The 19,462-nt window shown below is 33.8% G+C and overlaps 1 protein-coding gene across 15 annotated transcripts in view; it reads left to right on the top strand.

Annotated features, from left to right (window-relative positions):
- The window catches only part of EML5 (EMAP like 5), a 145,889-nt gene that overhangs the window by 63,723 nt on the left and 62,704 nt on the right, over positions 1-19,462 (top strand). For all 15 annotated transcript variants that reach the window (XR_012494562.2, XR_012494563.2, XR_012494564.2 and 12 more), the window contains exons 11-20: positions 1,212-1,379; positions 2,045-2,151; positions 2,650-2,768; positions 4,036-4,222; positions 7,876-7,981; positions 9,296-9,389; positions 10,418-10,518; positions 15,302-15,504; positions 16,123-16,234; positions 17,989-18,116. Coding sequence is in view for 12 of the 15 variants with exons in the window: in XM_019744585.3 (XP_019600144.2) it covers positions 1,212-1,379; positions 2,045-2,151; positions 2,650-2,768; positions 4,036-4,222; positions 7,876-7,981; positions 9,296-9,389; positions 10,418-10,518; positions 15,302-15,504; positions 16,123-16,234; positions 17,989-18,116 (1,325 nt within the window). In the remaining 3 variants the exon portion in view is untranslated. The remainder of the gene's footprint in view (positions 1-1,211; positions 1,380-2,044; positions 2,152-2,649; positions 2,769-4,035; positions 4,223-7,875; positions 7,982-9,295; positions 9,390-10,417; positions 10,519-15,301; positions 15,505-16,122; positions 16,235-17,988; positions 18,117-19,462) is intronic.

The following is a 19,462-nucleotide window of genomic DNA, read 5'->3' as shown; positions in this document are numbered from 1 at the left end:
TAAGCTGCAAAAAAAAAACAACCAAAAAAAAAAAAAACCCACAATAAAACAAAAAAACACCAGTGATTTCTAAAATAACAGCATTAATTTTAGATGAGTTCTGCTCAAATCTTTTATATTTTGATCCCTACATTCATGGCTAAGGTGAAAGTTTTTCTCTAGGTTTTAACTGAGGGAGCTTTCCATCCTGACATACAGGCCTTCTATAACGTAATATAAAACTTTTAAAACATTATCAAAATGAGGCCGAACATTATGTATTCAGTGTACTTTTAACAGGGATGTGTATATGTTGCCAAATACTAGGATTATCTAAGCAGGATATAGAGAATGTATTCTGAACTTAGAACCACAAAAATGGTTCCTATACACAGATTTTTAAAAAAACTAACCACAAAGTCAAACAATTCCTTTACAGTTGGAGAAATCTGGTGTATACCACCTTAACCGAATGATACAACTTAACATCATTAAGGATAGAATGGTGCCCCCTTGAAATGATGTATCTAAAAGAGCACAATATTGCCTATGCCAAAAACACGTCTGAATCTAATCATATTGAAATATAAGACAAACCTATATTGAAAGACATTATACAAAATATAGAGACTTAAAAATGACTGTAAAGACAATTGTTGGGACAAGTGGGCATATTTTATTTTGATTAATATGATATATTACATTCATTGACTTGTATGTTGAATCAACCATTCCTTTCCTGGCATAAATCTCATTTGGTTATATTGTGTAATTCCTTTTACATGTTACTGTATTAGGTTTGCTAGTATTTTGTTGATGACTAAAGTTTTAAAAGGATCCTGTGGCTGCTAGGGCTGAGGATAGTGGGAGTGGAATAGACTGGTTGAATATCACTTAAGATGAAAGGCCTCAAAAGAAAACATTCAAATAACTTAATATGAAAAATTTGACCCCCTTGTGGCTGAAGGCTTTTTTTCAGAGCAATAAGATCATGCCTCGTGACGTTTATGTGTCCTGTCAAATTGTATTGTGAATCAGGAGAACAGAGATTTACATCCCTTGGTGTAGACTTATTTGTTCGACAAATTTTTGAATTAACATGTTTTTCCCTTGATCGTAATTAAGATCATGGAAGGAGGATGCATTGGTTCAGGTATAGAAATTGTTATATGAGGTGGTATTTTTGTGTGTTGGCATTGGTTTATCAATTTAAAGGTATATTTTTGTTATAGGGGCCAAGTTTAAAAAATATATTGGCCACTCGGCTCACGTAACTAATGTCAGATGGTCACATGATTATCAGTGGGTTATTTCTATTGGTGGAGCAGATCACTCTGTCTTTCAGTGGAAATTTATTCCTGAAAGAAAACTAAAAGATGCTCTTCACATAGCACCCCAAGGTGAGTAGTACCCACTGCCTAAACAATTTCTCTGTCTAATAACTCTTCAGTAACCCCAAAATAACAATTTTACTATTGAAATGTAATCTAGCATCATAAGTTAGCAGTATAGTTTATTAGTAGAATTTTTAAATTAAAATATCAGGTCTATATGTTTAAAGTCAGATGTCTTTACAAAGTCAGATACAATACAAAGACTTTGGGTTGCATTTTAATCAAATGATGAGGGAAGAAACAGTTACATTAGCAAAACAAACAGTGTATTCTGTGGGAGATGGGTATCTAGGTTTCGTATGTGGTTTTTTTTGACAAAATTACTTAATATTAATTCATCTGTTACATACAGTATTTATAGCTATTTTTCATGTTAATTATAGGTTATATTCACTTATATTTGCACAGACACTTAAATTTGATGTAGCAGTCATTGGGGAACCAGTGAAGGGATTTAAAGGAGCTATTGAGTTTGCAGTGAGTGGAGAGGAAGATAATCTGTAGTACAGTTTACTGACATCTGTGTCACTTGAATAGGTAATTCACTTGATTGTTTTATGGTTTGTCTCCATGTCAATTGGCACAATTAGCTCCTAATCATTAATTTTACAATGCTGTTTTGAAAGTGAATCTTTTTAAAACAAATAATGTTTCATTTTTTAAAATTACAGAAAGTCTGGCTGACTCTAATAGTGATGAATCAGATTCAGATCTGTCTGATGTTCCAGAACTGGATTCTGAAATTGAACAAGAGACACAGCTCACCTACCGTCGGCAGGTAATTTTTATTACCACATGATTTTCCCCTGAAAAAGTCTAGTTTCTTCCTTATCTTGCTCCCTGTTGTTTATTCATCTGTTATCTTTTGTGGGTTTTAATTTTCCATGTGTGGCCATATGTTTTCCTTTTTTAAGAGTTAAAATATATTTTGTAAAGTGTTCTTTGATAGTAAGTGCTTGATGTAATAAGTGTGCCTGTATTATATTTGCCTATAGCTTTTTGTCACAGTACATTCGTATTGATTCCCTTTAAAATATTCTTTTATGAAGTATAAAGATATCACGGAACACTAAATATGTATTTGTCAGTATGATACATAGAAAATGTAAATTAGTTCTTTCCAAGTGATAAACTTCATAAAGTACCTTCCTATTTAAGACAGTTACTAAAACCTCACTGATCAATAGTAACCACAATGTCTGAAAGTTACTTAGGAATCTATGAAAACCTTTGTTAATATATATTCTAAGACTGTTTCTACTTATGTTCATTAAAGGTTTACAAAGAAGATCTACCTCAGCTTAAAGAACAATACAAAGAGAAACAAAAAAGCTGTACTTCTAAAAGAAGAGAACGGGCTCCAGGAAATAGTATTCGATTACATTTTGTTCATGGGTATAGAACAACTATTTTTCATTTATGTGTTTGAATTTTAGCTTACATTTACTAGATGTGTGAGTTTGAGCAGATCACGTTACCTCTCAGTGCCTCTGTTTCCCCATCTGTAAAATTGAAATAACAGCACCTACTTCACAGGGTTCTGATAGGAGGAAATAAGTCAGTAGTTGTGGTGACTTACAATGTTGTCTGGTACATAATAAGCACTATATAAGTGTTTATTAAATTAAAAATTATTTTGTCTTAAGAAAGTTTAGTATTATAGTTATAGAAATTGATCTCTTGTCTTTAAACAAATGAATAAGTAAAATGTAAGGGATTATCATCTTAACTAAATATGTCTAATTTGGAATGGTACCGGGGCTTCTTTTTGCCTGTGCATTTTGGCCTTCATATTTTAATTTCAATAAAATACAGTTTCTGGATTGTCGTACGACATTGGACAATACAGATCTCACATTTCATCCTGGAACAACAGATGCTCCAATCCAATTCTTTTCTTCCCCTCACCCAGTAATCATGTTCTTACCTGACTGATAATGCTTTCAGGAACTTCAAAAAGGATTTATTTAGCAAAAATATTTTTCTCCAGTGTTAAAATAGGCAGTATTCCTATGCAGTTAACTTTTATGAATTGGTTTTCTTCAAAGTGCAAAAAAAGGTTGCTATAAATGGAATTGTAGCGTTCACTTTAAGAAGATTTGGCTACTTTTTTCTGGATGTGTATAATATTTTTAAATTGTTTAAACTTATTTTTGGAATATGTATTCTCATGGTTCAATAATGTGTAGAAAAGGGTATACCTTGAAATTCTTTTTCCCAACCTCTGCCCTCCAGCCATCATTTCCCCCACTCCAAGGTAATTACTGTTACTTAGCTCCAGAATATGTATGCATGTACAGACAAATACAAATATTTATTCTTTTCTATACCCTTTCACTTGTAAAACAAAACAAAGAAAAAAACAACCTGTTTTTGTTTTATAGTATACAAAATTACTGTTGTACTTATGCAAAAAGTAGTGTATATATTTATCTGCACCTTGCTTTTTTCACTCAATAGCTTGGATATAGCTATTTATAATCAGAGCAATTCATAAAGGTTTATGGGATCTGAGATATTTGTATTTTGTTTTAATGGTTAAGTATCTTGTAAAACTAGAAAATAAATGACCTAAAAGTTACCTACTTTTCTTCTATTATAGTCCATGTTTATCAGATAAAAGGCCAAACTTAATATTATATGATATGTTTTGTATGTTTAGTTACAGAGGTTATGACTGTAGAAGTAATCTGTTTTATACTCAAATTGGTGAAATTGTGTACCATGTGGCAGCAGTGGGTGTCATTTATAATCGACAACAGAACACACAGCGCTTTTACCTGGGTCATGATGACGATATTCTCTGCCTAGCTATGCATCCTTTGAAAGACTACGTGGCAACAGGTCAGGTATGTCCTTTGAAGAACTACATTACAACAGGCCAGATAGGTTAGACCTTCATTTGGCTTTAAAGTTAGGTAAGTCCACTTAAAAAAAAAAATCTATCTTTTGTATTCTAGGAAATGAAGAATAAAGAATTCTTTTTTTTTTTTAATTTTATTTTATTAAATTTATTGGGGTGACAATTGTTAGTAAAATTACATAGATTTCAGGTGTACAATTCTGTATTACATCATCTATAAATCCCATTGTGTGTTCATCACCCAGAGTCAGTTCTCCTTCCATCACCATATATTCGATCCCCCTTACCCTCATCTCCCACCCCCAACCCCCCGCCCCCCTTACCCTCTGGCAACCACTAAACTATTGTCTGTGTCTATGAGTTTCTGTTTCTCATTTGTTTGTTTTGTTCTTTTGTTGTTTTTGGTTTATATACCACATATCAGTGAAATCACATGGTTCTCTGCTTTTTCTGTCTGACTTGTTTCGCTCAGCATTACTCTCTCAAGATCCATCCATGTTGTCACAAATGTTCCTAAATCATCTTTTCTTACTGCCGAATAGTATTCCATTGTGTATATATACCACAACTTCTTTATCCATTCATCTATCGAAGGACATTTTGGTTGTTTCCATGTCTTGGCCACCGTAAACAAAGCTGCAATGAACATTGGAGCACATGTGTCTTTATCTCTAAATGTTTTCAGATTTTTTGGGTAGATACCCAGGAGAGGGATTGCTGGGTCATATGGCAATTCTATTCGTAATTTTTTGAGGAACCTCCACACTGCCTTCCATAACGGCTACACCAGTCTGCATTCCCACCAACAGTGTATGAGGGTTCCTTTTTCTCCACAGCCTCTCCAACATTTGTTACTATTTGTCTTGTTGATGAAAGAATTCTTTATAATAGAATTTTATTTTCATATTACAAATAAAATTTACCCCAACTTTTTTCCTACAGTTTTTCTTAGAGTTCTACTTTAATTATTATTATTTTAATTTTAGTTTGGAACTAAGAGCTCTGACTTATTTTCTTTCTGTGAGGATAATACTAATTTTTTTTAAAATTTGTGAGTAAAAGTTATAGAAAACACAAAGACTTAGAAATAATGGTTTCTTTGAGTTATCTAAAATAGCATAATAAGTTATCTAACAAATGTTCTATGACAAACAGGTTGACTATTTTTATTTTACAGTCATAATAGCAACCTATTTAGGTTTACCAAAGTACAAAGCAGAAATATTGAAATGGAAGATGTTGAGAAAAGTCTTAACTGATACCTATCTGTATGGATTATTAGCGAAGAAAGGGAAGTGGTTATGTTTATAGATTCTTAGTGTATGTAAGCACTTTACTAGTTTCGTAGTGTATATTTATTTTATTCTCAGTTCACGTCAATGAGAGTGAAACCATTCACCCTAGTTTACAAATTAGGTTTAAAGAAATTAAATACTTTTCTCAAAGATCTTTAAGCTAGTAAGTAGTAAAGCCTAACGCTCTTTGTTTGTCTGTCTTTAAACACTGTGCAAATATATCCTCTAGGATATACTGTGGGCTTAGAGTGGGCAACTTGCATCATCCTATGTAGCTTCCCTGAAAGGAGAAAAAACTCTTCCCTTTTTCTTTCTCCATGTTCCCTCCCTCCATTTGTGCCTCCCCCTCTCTCTGTCTTTCTTTCTTTCCTCTTCTCCCCTTCCTTTCTCCCATTCATTCAAAAACATTCATAGAGCATGTGCTTTATGCCAGGCAATGTGCTGGAAATATAAACTTATAAAGGAAAATTCTTCTCCTCTTCTTCTGTTTAACCCTCCAACTTTATCTCATTCCTCCTCCTCCTCCTAAAACTTAGGTTAAATAACATATCTGAGAATTTGCCTTACCTCTCCCTTTTCCCCTCATTCCTGACTGACCCAGGCCCCAAGTGTGCTCTAATAATACTCTGTTGCTACTTCGGCCAGCACAGAATATGGTGTTTAAATCTAGGCTCCTCCACTTATTAGCTGTGGGAAAATTACCTAACCTCTCTAGGCCTTGGTTTCCACATCTCTTAAAATAAGGATAGTGTCGGTATCTCGTAGTGTTGTTGTGATTGTTAGAGTCAATCCTTGTAAAATGTTTAGAACAGTTTCTGGCACAAAAGTCAGTTCTCAGTAAATGTTAGTTGTCATTGTCATTATCGTCGTCACCATCATCATCATCATCATCTCTATGTGAGATGTCCAGTAAGCAATTGAAAATGTAAGTCTTCCTTTTACTAACAATTGTCACTCCAATAAATTAAAAAAAAAAAAAATAGTAAGTCTTGAATTCAGAAGAAAAGTTTAACAGCAGAATGTGGAAGTCATTTGTTTATTTAACCATTGAAACCAGAAGTTTCAGGGCAAAAATGTAGAATGAAAAGACCAGAGTACTAAAGACAGAATGTTGGGAAGTTTGTATTTAAGGGACAGGTGATGAAATTGTGAAGGAAACTCAGAAGTAAGAGTCAAGGAGACGATACCATGTTTCCCTGAAAATAAGACCTAGCCAGACCATCAGCTCTAATGCGTCTTTTGGAGCAAAAGTTTATAAGACCCGGTCTTATATAAGACTGGGTATAATATAATATAATACAATATACTATACTATAATATAATACCGGGTCTTATGTTAATTTTTGCTCCAAAAGACGCATTAGAGCTGATGGTCTGGTTAGGTCTTATTTTCGGGGAAACACAGTAGAACTGAGAGAGTGGTGCTGTGAAGTTATCAAAAGTATCAAACTCTACAGAACTTAAATAGAAAAAACTTAACAGTCACTGGTAACATTTGGCTGAGTAACTTAGTGAAATATTGGCTGATTGCTATGTAGTTTTTATTGTGTCTTTACATAAAACCAATCTCAAAATTAATGGTAATTGACTGTCATATTCGTTATTTCAGGAGTTGCCTTTATAGGCAAAGCTATGATATCTCTTTATCCTTACAGTTAAAGGAAGTGATTACGTGAGTCTGAAGGGATAATTAGGAATTGATAGCTTACCTGTGCATTAGCAAACATACACTGAGTTAAAAGATAGGTGATAGTGTGCTGCAGTAAATCTGTCTGTTCAGAATCTTGTTTACCTGCTTGGTGCTTCAACCCGTCTCATCCTTGTTTACACCATTATCTAGCCTAGAATGTGCTTGCTTGCTGTATATCCAAGACCTGAACTTTTTAAAGGCCTAGGTCTAGTATCATCTTTTCCATAAAGGTTTTCTCTACAACATTAAGTATATATTACCAGATGTGCTTAAGTAACTGAAAATATCTATTTTCCCAATGAGTTTGCAAAATTTACTTGAATGTCTTAGCGCTCATTTTATCTAACATAGGAACACTACCAATAATGGGTGCTCAGTAACCATTATCTTTACTGATGAAGTATATGGTAAGATTTAGGAGTCACATAGTTCTAGCACATTCCTAGAAACACTGAGCCTAGCCTCATTAGTTTTTCAACAAATGTAAGAAAATCAGTCAGTTACATATATAGTCTGCTTTATATTTTTTATTTGATAAATTTCTATAGCAAATATGACAAAGGCTGTAAAATGTCCTGTTTTACTTCCTTTTAAATGATATGAAAATAAATGACTTCATGTATAAAATGATTTTTATAATTCTTTCTATTTTAGGTAGGTAGGGATCCCTCAGTTCACATATGGGATACAGAGACCATTAAACCATTGTCAATATTAAAGGGCTGCCACCAGTATGGTGTCTGTGCTGTTGATTTCTCAGGTAAGGCTATTTTCTGTCTCAGTGAGAATTACCAAAATGCAAAGCAGTACATGGCATTTTAGTTGAAATCAGTGTTGCCTAAACTTGTCATTTAGCTGTGACCTTCGCAATTGTTAATCAAATGTGCATACTCTTGTCCTAAGCAATCATGGCTATGAAAGCATGGCTATTTTATAATTATAATTTAATGAGTGTAGTTTTTAAAAACCACTAATATAAGTATGTTTCTATTAAAATAAAAGTTTGTCTACGTAATGTCTAAAACCATCTCAGTTAATACTAGTGGTACCATGTTTCCCCGAAAATCAGACCTAGCCAGACAATCAGCTCTAATGCGTCTTTTGGAGCAAAAATTAATATAAGACCGGTCTTACATAGTATATATAAGACCAGGTCTTATATAGACCAGGTATTATGTTATATTATATTATATTATATTATATTATATTATATTATATTATATTATATTAGACCCGGTCTTATATTAATTTTTTCTCCAAAAGATGCCTTAGAGCTGATTGTCTGGCTAGGTCTGATTTTCAAGGAAACACGGTAGTAGGGTTTTGGGGGAAATGTATATACACATTTGGTGATCTGCTAAAAGTGAAGAAACAAGAAAATGAATGGCAAAACAAGAGAGTCAACAAGAAAAATACCACTGGTAGCATTAAGGAACTGATTGAGGTTTACAGAGAGCATAGCAGAGTGGCAAATTGTCTTATTGTAGTTTGAGACTTTACAACTTATAAACACATGCACACTTGTCAGCGTGACTGAGTTAGCTCAATCCTTTGTCTGAAACATTCATTACTTGTTGCTTGTTGATAGTAACAACTGAAATAATTGGCCTTTACTAAAAGCAGTCATATTAATGGCAATATGTAGTTGTAATCTACATATATTTTTCATGTGATTAACTTTTCATGATCACTATGAGTTCTTATATTACAATAGAGTTCTTATGGTGAACTTAAATGAAGTAAATCTTTTCTTCTTTCTTAGTTTTTCTTTTCCTTCTCATATTTTAAATCTCTTTTTTCCACTTTTCTAACCTTTCTTCTTTCCCACCATCCCAACCTGGTGGATAAGGTAAATGAAGTCAAAGAAAATGTCAGCAGATATGTTTAGATGCATTGAGAAACAATTCCCCTCCCCTTATATATTCTGGTTCTTTTTAAAGCTGTACACATACCTAACATTTAATATTACTTTATAAAATTTTAAATGTGGTTCTGAAGTTTTAGAATATGTACTAAATGGTTTTTATCTTCTGAATGTTAATGGTCAGTATGTGTCTCTGATTAATTTTCATAGCGGATGGGAAACGTTTGGCTTCCGTTGGAATAGATGATAGTCACACTATTGTGCTGTGGGACTGGAAGAAAGGAGAGAAACTTTCAATAACAAGGTAGGGGAAAAAAAAACTTGATGTCACATTGGCAAAATACTGAAATTATTTTGGACTTAAAATTTAAAAAAATTAAATCAGGTTTGAAATCAAGCAAACATGTAATCTGTTTTTATTGCTACCATCTTTATCACCATTGAATAAGTAGTATAATCATGGTAAAAAGCAAATGATTTCAGGATTCATTTATGTTTATCCCTTGTGAGCTCACGTTTTAATGTAACTGTAAAATGACATTGGAAATAGCTCTTACCTAAAATCTCCATTTACAGGTAGAGTGAATTCTATATGATAAGTTATTATATAGCGATTGGAAAACATGATAAAATGCTCATATTGTATATTTGAGTGAAAGAAGATACATACACACATATATCACAAAGAAGCTATATATTGTTTATTTTTTATGTTATCATTCTTGTTTTCTAAATTTAAGCCTGTATTGTTTTTATAAGCCTGTATTGTTTTTATAATTAAAAATATTAACAATTTATTTGAAGGAGGAAATAGTCAAGTGTCAGAGACTATTTTTTTTAACTTCCTGTTCCTTGAAGTGAGACATTAAGCACTTAAAAATACAGATAAATGCTTTTTTTCAGAGTATATAGACAATGCCCAAATAAAAGAGAGTGTAAGAGGAACTTTGTGTTTGGAAAGACTATATTAAACTATAACGAAGTATTGTAAAATTTTCTTTAACTCATTTATGCCAGAAATAGCCTACAGTATTAGCCTACAGAAATAGCATACAGTACCCTATGCATAGTACTGTAGTCAGTGCCATCCAAAAGAAGTTCAGTTTCAGCTGTTCCTATCTTTTAAGATTCTGTTGAGAAGAGCTAATAGTAAATTAAAATAATAACAAAATAATAATAAATATACTGATGCATGATTACATAGCACAAACCTGAGAGACAAGCGGGCTAAGCATTCAGTACTGGGGTAGTTAAGACAGGACATGGATTAGGCAAAAGTTATTACAGGAGACATTTATCTTCAGAGTTAAAATATTTTGGTATTTATTTCAGAGGAAGTAAAGATAAGATTTTTGTTGTAAAGATGAACCCCTACGTGCCTGATAAATTAATTACAGCTGGAATTAAACACATGAAATTTTGGCGTAGAGCAGGTAAGGAAGTGCTTCTTTTTATTCCTTTGAAATTTAAAAAATTATTACTTTTAAAAGTGATCTAGCTAAATACAATGTGGTATCCTAGATTGGATCCTGGAACAGAAAAGAGAGACATTAGTGGAAAAACAGATGAAATCTGAATGAAGGCTGGAGTTCAGTTAATAGTAACATATCAAATGTGTTGGTTTCTTAGTTTTGATAAATAGTCTGTAGGAATGTAGAATGTTAACATTAGGGGAAACTGGGTGAGGAGTACTGCATGTGAAACCACTCTGTTATCTCTGCATCGTTTATGAAAACCTAAAATTATTCAAAATACAAAGTTGATTTTTTTAAAAAGTGATTCACAGTTATCTTAGTACATTTTAAACAAATATAAGATTTATTTTATCATTTATTGGCTGCATTGATGTAGTATTCATATTTGCAAAAGGATTGAATTTGTGAAATTAATCAAGTGATGTCCAGATGCCTTTTTTCTGTTAAAGACATTTTTAGTCTAAACTAAAAATAAAAAATTTTGTAAAAATTCTTTATATGCTATAAAATGATATAGAAACAGAATGTTATATTACTTTAGTTATTTGTAACTGTAGATTAGTAACTGTAGAAGAAGTTCACATTTGAAAAAAAAAATGTTTCTTTTCCAAATAGAATAGTATACTTATAAATTCTAGCAGTTTGACATCAATTTGACATCAGTATAGTTAAACTCTTCACATAAAATACGTAAATACAGGAAGAAGTGAAACATATATTAGAAAAGAATAAGCTTAGTGCAGACATTTCTCAAGATCAAACAACTTTCAAATTGTAAACCACATAGGACACAAATCAATTTTCAGACTTGGATTTAATAGTTAATCACAAACTCATCAGATCCTAGTGTATGTACATTTACAAAGTAAAGAGAAGTATTTTCACATTTGTAATTTTAATTCCTATACATTTAAACAATTTGAGTATCTTAGTCACTTGGAATTGCAGTTACCAAGCAAGTAATGCTTATTCTTTCTGTGTTGGGAAAAAAAAAAAAACTAAACTAAATTTGTTTGAAATAAGAGACTTGAAAAAAATAAATAGCCTTAAAATGAAAAGATTTGCAATTGAATATTTTTTTCCTTAAGTTTGGTCAGACGTATAACAGACCTGAAACTGAACCATAAACAGATAAATGTTAAGACTTTGGTGTGCATTTCAACCTTACTCACTTTTGGGGTTCTGATCCACAGAGTTTGCTAGCCAAGTGGGAAATAGTCTGAGTAAGTGCTGTCTAACTCTCTAAATGCATAGCTCTATGTAAACTAAGTTAAAGATAACTTAGGCCTGAGGCTAAAAGGGAGCTTCTTACCTCCTATTCCAGATGTGGGCTTTGAGAATTCCAGGTTGGAATTATGGAACTCTGATCCATGACTGGTGGGGGCAGGTAGTCACTAACCTTTTTTAGGGGACAGCTGGATGGCTCAGTTGGTTAGAGCATGTGAGCTCTTAACAACAAGGTTGCTGGTTCCTTTCCCACATGGGATGGTGGGCTGCGCCCCCTGCAACTAAAGATTGAAAACTGCAACTAAAAATTGAAAATGGCGACTGGACTTGGAGCTGAGCTGCACCCTCCACAACTAGATTGAAGGACAGTGACTTGGAGCTGATGGGCCCTGGAGAAACACACTGTTCCCCAATATTCCCGCAATAAAATTTAAAAAAATAAAAAGTTTTGTGAGTGCAACTATGACATGACCTAGCACAATAGGAACATTTTACGCTGTGTGTATCAGAAAACCCAATTAATTATTATCTAAACCAGGGGTGGCAAGCTTTTTATGTATGTAAATAGCAAGATAGTAAATATTTTAGACTTTTCAGGCCCAGGAACAACATCAAGAATATTCTGTAGGTACTTAGAGAACAAGAGAGAAATGTCTTGCCCTGCCTCATCCACTTTGTTGTCCACTCAGTTGTCATTAACTGGAGACGTTACCTCCAAGATCAACCTGCTGTGGTGAAGGGAACTGGCAGGTTGGGCTGTGTGGGGTGGGTGGGGACCATAATCAGCTTCACTCTGCCCCAGTGACACATTGAACCAAGTGTTCCTTCTCCTCCTGGAGAGCCCTACCTTCTCAACATGGGCAGCTGGCAAGAGGCAAGGCAACTCCTGGACTATGATTCCACTGTTAGGGGCCCAGCAGTTGCCATGAGCAAAGTCCTCAAATTGTAGATGGTGACCAGCTCAGGCCCTGGGCAGCTGCTATCATGCTTCTCCAAAAATAAGACCAGGTCTTATATTAAGTTTTGCTCCAAAAGATGATTAGGACTTATGTTCAGGGCTTGTCATACTGAAAAATCATGTTAGGGCTTATTTTCTGGTTAGGTCTTATTTTGGGGGAAACACGGTAGTTGGCAGCCAAAAGTCAGGGAGCAGAGAAGGAAATAGGTATGGCCCCCTACAACTCACAGTAGGGCACCATACAAAAACAGGTGGTGGCAGGATTTGGCCGCAGCCCATTGCTTGCCGACTCTGCTCTAGATAGATAGTCTGTGCTTTAGTGAAGACCAGTCCCCCCACATGTGCACTAGCTCCCTTCTCTCACTTAACTCAAGGGCATCACTCCAGCTCTTCTTCCCTTCCTCTCCTACATTATCTGTTGCCCTCTCTCCTGACTCCCTTCAGTCTACAAGTGTGCTGTTAATTCTCCATCTTAAATAAAACCAAACAAAACCCCTCTTACAACTCTACCCTCTAGTTGTTAATCAGTTTCTTTTCTTAGCTATGTACTAAAATACTCCCAAATAGTTATCTACACTTTCAGTTGGCAATTTATATTCTCCTTCCTTCTTTTGAGAGGAGTCAATCTGGGTTTTGTTTTCCTTCACCACTCCACTTCACTGCCTTTCTAAGTTCACTAACTCTAGCTGCTAAGAAAAGACAATGTTAAGAAAAGACAATCTTCTGAATAAATTTGGAGTATGACCACTTTTCATCATCTTCCATGCTACCAAGCTGCTCTATGCTGCCTTTATCATTTGCCCAGATGATTGAAATAGCCTTGTAACTTTTCATCCTTGGCACTCTTCAGTTTACTCTATACCCAGAAATCAGAATGAACCTGTTAATAACGATATGCCAGATCTTGTCATTCTACACCCCCATGTTTTCCATCTCACGTGCAGTAAAAATGAAATCCTTACAGTGGCCTATAATGCTGCCTTTGACCTCTCTGACCCCATCTCCCATTACTGCCTCCCTTTTTTTGCTAGTCCATACAGGCCCCCCTGGCTGTTCTTGAAGATTCTTGTTACGTTCCTGCATTGGGACCTTTGCTCTTGCTGATCCCTCTGCCTGAAATGTTTTCCTTGCATGACTTCCTCTTACTGCCTCCTTCAGGTCTTCATTCAGATACCACCTTTTTTAACCACCCTACTTAGAATGGATTCCTCCCATTTCTTATCTCCTTTTTATGCTTACATTTTATCCGTAGCACCCATCAGCATCTAACACTGTACATTTTACTGATTTGTCATATTTATTGAGTGTCTCTCACCAGGAAGGTCCATGAAAGTAGGGAGTTTGGTTGTCATTTTGTTCATTGCTCTACTCTTAGTGCCTTGAATAGAGCCTAGCATATATATGTCTTCAATAAATGAATAATGAGGTCAATTGGAAAAATGAGCAGAAGATATCAATAGGTAATGAATGGTCAATAAAAATAGGAAAAGGTGATGAAGCTCATTAATTATCAGAGAAATGTAAATCAAAACTACAATAAAATTCAGTTGGTATTTCATATCTCTAGTGTGAGAGTACCAACTGTTTCTGAAAGGTGGATAACAATAGGAACTCCTCTCACTATTAATGGGATTGTAAATTTATGTGTCAACTTTGGAGAACAATTTGGTAACAGATGATACCTCTCATCTATCTGCTGTTCCTTCTTCACATACCCAGCCCATTCCTAGGCATTCCTAGAGAATCTATTGCATTTGTATAGAAGAGGCCCTTACAAGACTGTTTAAAGCAGCATTGTTTTAAATAGCAAAAACTTGGAAGCAACTTAAGTGCCTAGTCATAGGAAAATGGACAGAGTGTTGTGTTTATAGCATGGAATGCTATATAGTTATGAAAGTGAGTTTTCTAGAGGTATAAATCAACGTGTATAAAGTTCCATAACAAATCGTTAGTGAAAAAAGCAAGTTGCAAAAGAATACATACAGGAAGGTATTTATAGGAAATTTTAAAACATGGAAAATAATATGACATATTGCCTCAGAATTTATATAAATAAGTAGGAAAATACATATAAAGGAATGCATGAGAATAATCAACATCACAGTCACAGTAGTAGGGAGTGAAGAAGGGAGATGGAAATGGCATCACATACTAGTTTCAGTAAGTTTATAATGCATATAATAGGTGTTTTTGTATTTTTTATACCTTTTTATATTCTTAAATAAGGCATTTTATCATTGACAGCATCACAAGAAGGGTGAGTACAGTATAATAAAAATTTCGAAAAACAAAAGTGCTGAGGACTGATTAAAACTTAATATATGTTTTGTTTATCCAAAAAGCTGTGGCCTAAAAGCAGCCCTAGATATAGCTGCCTCAGCCAAGCAAGGTGTGGCCCAAGTCACTAATTGAGAGACCCATATTTTTCTTTTTAACTCTCTTTACTGTTACATGTCTGTCTATTTAACAACAATAACAGTAGAAAAAAAAATTTACTGCTTTATAATTTTACACATTTTGAAAGTAGTACTTTTGTAATATTTTTTTATAAACCAGGGGGAGGATTGATTGGAAGAAAAGGCTACATAGGCACACTGGGGAAAAGCGACACCATGATGTGTGCAGTGTATGGCTGGACTGAGGAGATGGCTTTTTCTGGAACGTCCACTGGAGACGTGTGTATTTGGAGAGACGTCTTTCTTGTAAAAACAGTTAAAGCTCATGATGGGCCAGTGTTCAGTATGCATGCATTGGAAAAAGTAAGTGACCTAAAGATATTTTAAGTTAAACAGGATTTGATCATAGAGTGTAGAGCACTTTCACAAGTAAAGGAACACTGCCTTTCAACTTAGCTGAGCCACCCAATAATAATCTGTGAGCGTCTTCCTGACCCTTTTCTATTCCTCTTTTCAAACGCCTGAACACAGAGTGAAATAGGTCTGCTTTAAAAAAAAAAAAAAGTTTAACTTAATCACTTATTATGAGTGAAAAATTGTTGAAGTACTTTATATATTTTCACCATATCCTGTAAGGCAGCTACTGCTACTATCCTTTCTTTTTAAAGGATGAAATCATGAAGCCTCCAGAGAATATATGTAACTTGCTGAAAGTAGTAGAGCTGCCTTATGGTTCCAAATTAAAAAACTGTGTTTTTTAAGTCCTGTCCTAAAAGTAGAATGTTTGGTGTCACTGTAAATGTTTTTGCAGATTCCATGTTGATATTTAAAAAACATAACAGACTCTTATACTAATTTCCATTCATTATAAGCTGTGACTTTTGCCTGTAAGTGTTCTTTCCTCTAGAATTTTTCAATATAAAGATTATTATTTTAAAAAATATTTGGATCTTTATTAATTGGAACCTTTTACTTTTCTAGGGATTTGTAACTGGAGGAAAAGATGGTATAGTAGCTCTTTGGGATGACTCCTTTGAAAGATGTCTCAAGACCTATGCTATAAAAAGAGCTGCTTTGGCCCCAGGATCTAAAGGTGCTTTGAGATTTAACTTACTTTGTAGGAAAAAAAGACAAATGACTCATTAACACATGTGGTTACTAAGGTGGAGCATGTGGACAGGCATCTGAGTTAAATGGGAGAAGCCACTTAAATGAATGCCAGAATCATTCCTGTCCTTTCAAAATTTATTTTCTGTGATACACGGTAAAAATATTAACCAAGAACAAGATTATTAATGTGAATTTAAAAATTTTTTAATTTTCCAAAGAAAATTGTGACATGAGCCTCACATTTACCATCGATCAGGAGTTTGTTTTCAAACTTGGTGTTTTCTTTCACTTTGGTGTTTTGTTGACCCTGCCGCTCTAGCCTTGGAAGCCCTTCTCCCCTTTACCCTTTCTCTCAGCATATTAAGGCATTGCCTCACACTCTCTGACCTCCAGGCCTGTCTTTATGCTATTAAAGTAGTCTCCCCTTATCCTCAGTTTCCCTTTCTGTGATTTCAGTTACCTGAGGTCAACCATGGTCCAAAAATATTAAATGGAAAATTTCAGAAATAATTCATTAAGTTTTAAATTGAGTGACATTCTGAGTATCATGATGAAATCTCTTGCCATTCTGCTCCATCCTGCCCAGGACATGACTCATCCCTTTGTCCAGTGTGTCCACGCTGTATATGCTGCTGCCCTTTAGTCACTCAGTTATCAAATTGGCTGTCATGGTATCATAGTGTTTGTGTTCCAGTAACCCTTATTTTACTTAATAATGACCCCAAAGTACAAGAGTAGTGATGCTGGCAATTCAGATATGCGAAAAAAGAAGCCATAAAATTCTTCCTTTAAGTGAAAAGGTGAAAGATCTCAGCTTACTAAGGCATTTTGTAATTCACATCATCACAAGAAGGGTGAGTACAGTATAAAATATTTTGAGAGATAGACCACATTTATATAACTTTTATTACAGTATATTATAATTGTTCTATTTTATTAGCTATTGTTAATCTCTTAACTGCGTAATTTATAAATTAAACTTTATCATAGGCATGTATGTATAGGAAAAAATGTAGTGTGTACACACACACACACACACACACACACACGGTTCAGTATTATCTGTGTTTTCACACATCCACTGGGGATGTTGGAACACATCTTCTTGTGGGGACTGCTGTGCTTTTGCCTAGAATTTGCCCTTTCTTCTGCCTCTTTCCCCTCCAATTGCCTGACCATATATTCATTTTTTAAATCTCAAACATTATTTCTTCTAGGATGATTCCTTCCACTCCCATTCTCTTTCCAAAAAAATGTTAAATTCCCTTACTTTATGCTTCCTTTTCAATATGCTTCTCATACTATATCTGCTTTCCTCATTATATACTCTGTGAGGGCAGGAGCTGGTTCTATCATGTTTACCAATATATTTCTGAAGCCTGCCTAGGATGCAGTAGACGTAAATGAATTAGTCTGAAATTCAGTTGAATTAAAGTTACTAACCAGGAAATGGTACATGCTCTTAGAGTGTCAGGAGGTGGATAGGAGGTACAAATATAAGAGGAAAAGAAACAGTTGTTAGAACGGTAGTAGAGCACCTGGAATAATATAGACTCATAGAATTGTAGTATATGGGTGGTAAATATTTTTGAGATGAGTAAATTGAATGGAGGAAATGCAGTGCTTTTATTAGAATACAGGAGAAATCAATCTTGTGATTTTCATTGGCATCATTTATGTATATGCATCCTTATAGTAACGTCATACCTAGAAGAACATCTCCATTTAACATTTCAGGTCTTCTCTTGGAAGATAACCCATCTATACGTGCCATATCATTAGGACATGGTCATATTTTAGTTGGCACAAAGAATGGTGAAATACTAGAAGTGGATAAAAGTGGCCCAATAACACTTCTGGTCCAGGTAATTTTAAATGTTAATATGCTTTTTACTTTCTTTTGTGTATAATTGATTCAATACATAAGAGCCAAAAATTGATAGTGGTGAAAAATAATACAACTTAATTAGGGAAACATTTGTTAATGTTACTATATACCAAAAAAAATTTTAAATTTAATTATAGCTAAAGAGTAGCTATGAGTAAATAAATGTGCATGTTAGCATGTGAAATAATTTTCAATATTAAGTAATTTCTTATTGCAAAACATGCCAATGGAAAGAAAAAATAGTTATGATTAATTTAACCCAATACATTTATTTCATAATTTTATTTTTTTGAAATATATTTGTTGAACCGAAGGCAGTTGTTTTTCTGTGAAAATCTTCAGTTTAGTTCATTCTGTCTCAAGTTTCTAACTTAGAAAAATAAAAAACGAATACTAAAATTTGTTGCTGAAAGATTCAGTGAAAATATGTTAATAATAAAACAAAAATCCTGAAATACAATAATTTGTGTGGTAGAAATATAAAATGAAACAGCAAGATTAGCTGATACTTAACATTTCCAACAGAAATGCTGTATTAATTTTTTTAATATACATTTTCTGTGTGTATTATTATTTTATTTTATTTTTTGAAAAGTAGAGAAGGGAATAAATCAATAGTATAAAACACAAGTGAGGTAGGATCTGCCCTAATGAAAAATTGTCCACATACAACTCTATATAGTAACACCAATTTTGGGCTTGCTTTTGACCCTGAGAAAGAATTATGTTCTTTCTTAATACAGACTTATTTCTTCTCCAAGCCCCCCTTCACTCCTGTTAAGATACCAAAGAGCATACATAGATGAGAACATTGCTCATACTTTAATGTTAATATCCTGATGTACCCAAGAGAGTTTTTAAGGAAATAAAACATTTTATATTAAGTTAACTGTCAAACTTTCATGTCTGATTCTTTAATTTCAGTCATATACTTTTCCATTGAAGTAAAAAGGTGATGGAGTCATGGTGTTTAAATTAACATGTTTATGATCTCTTAGAAGATATTGACACAATACACTTTTACAGATGAATCCATAGATGGAACTGTTAAAAAACACAATTTCATAATTGTAAGATTTTTAGAAGTCATAAATGACATCCTAATATTTTTAAAATTTATTATAGAGTTTAAGGTTTTGAATCAACTGTTTCTAAACAGGAAAAGATAAGGATATGAATTCTCACCATTATTGTCCAACACTGTGTTGAGATCTTAGCCAATTTAATTAAATGAAACAATAAGAGCTGTAAGTGTTAGCAGAAATGGACAACACTCTCAGTATTTGTAGATATTATAACCTTATATGTTGACTATTCAAGAGA

Source organism: Rhinolophus sinicus, chromosome 3 (genome assembly GCF_057876585.1).
Source record: "Rhinolophus sinicus isolate RSI-liver-muscle chromosome 3, RSI-T2T, whole genome shotgun sequence".
NCBI classification, from domain to species: Eukaryota; Metazoa; Chordata; class Mammalia; order Chiroptera; family Rhinolophidae; genus Rhinolophus; species Rhinolophus sinicus.
The sequence above is the reverse complement of the archived record's forward strand: the minus strand, read 5'-3'. Positions and strand labels throughout refer to the sequence as shown.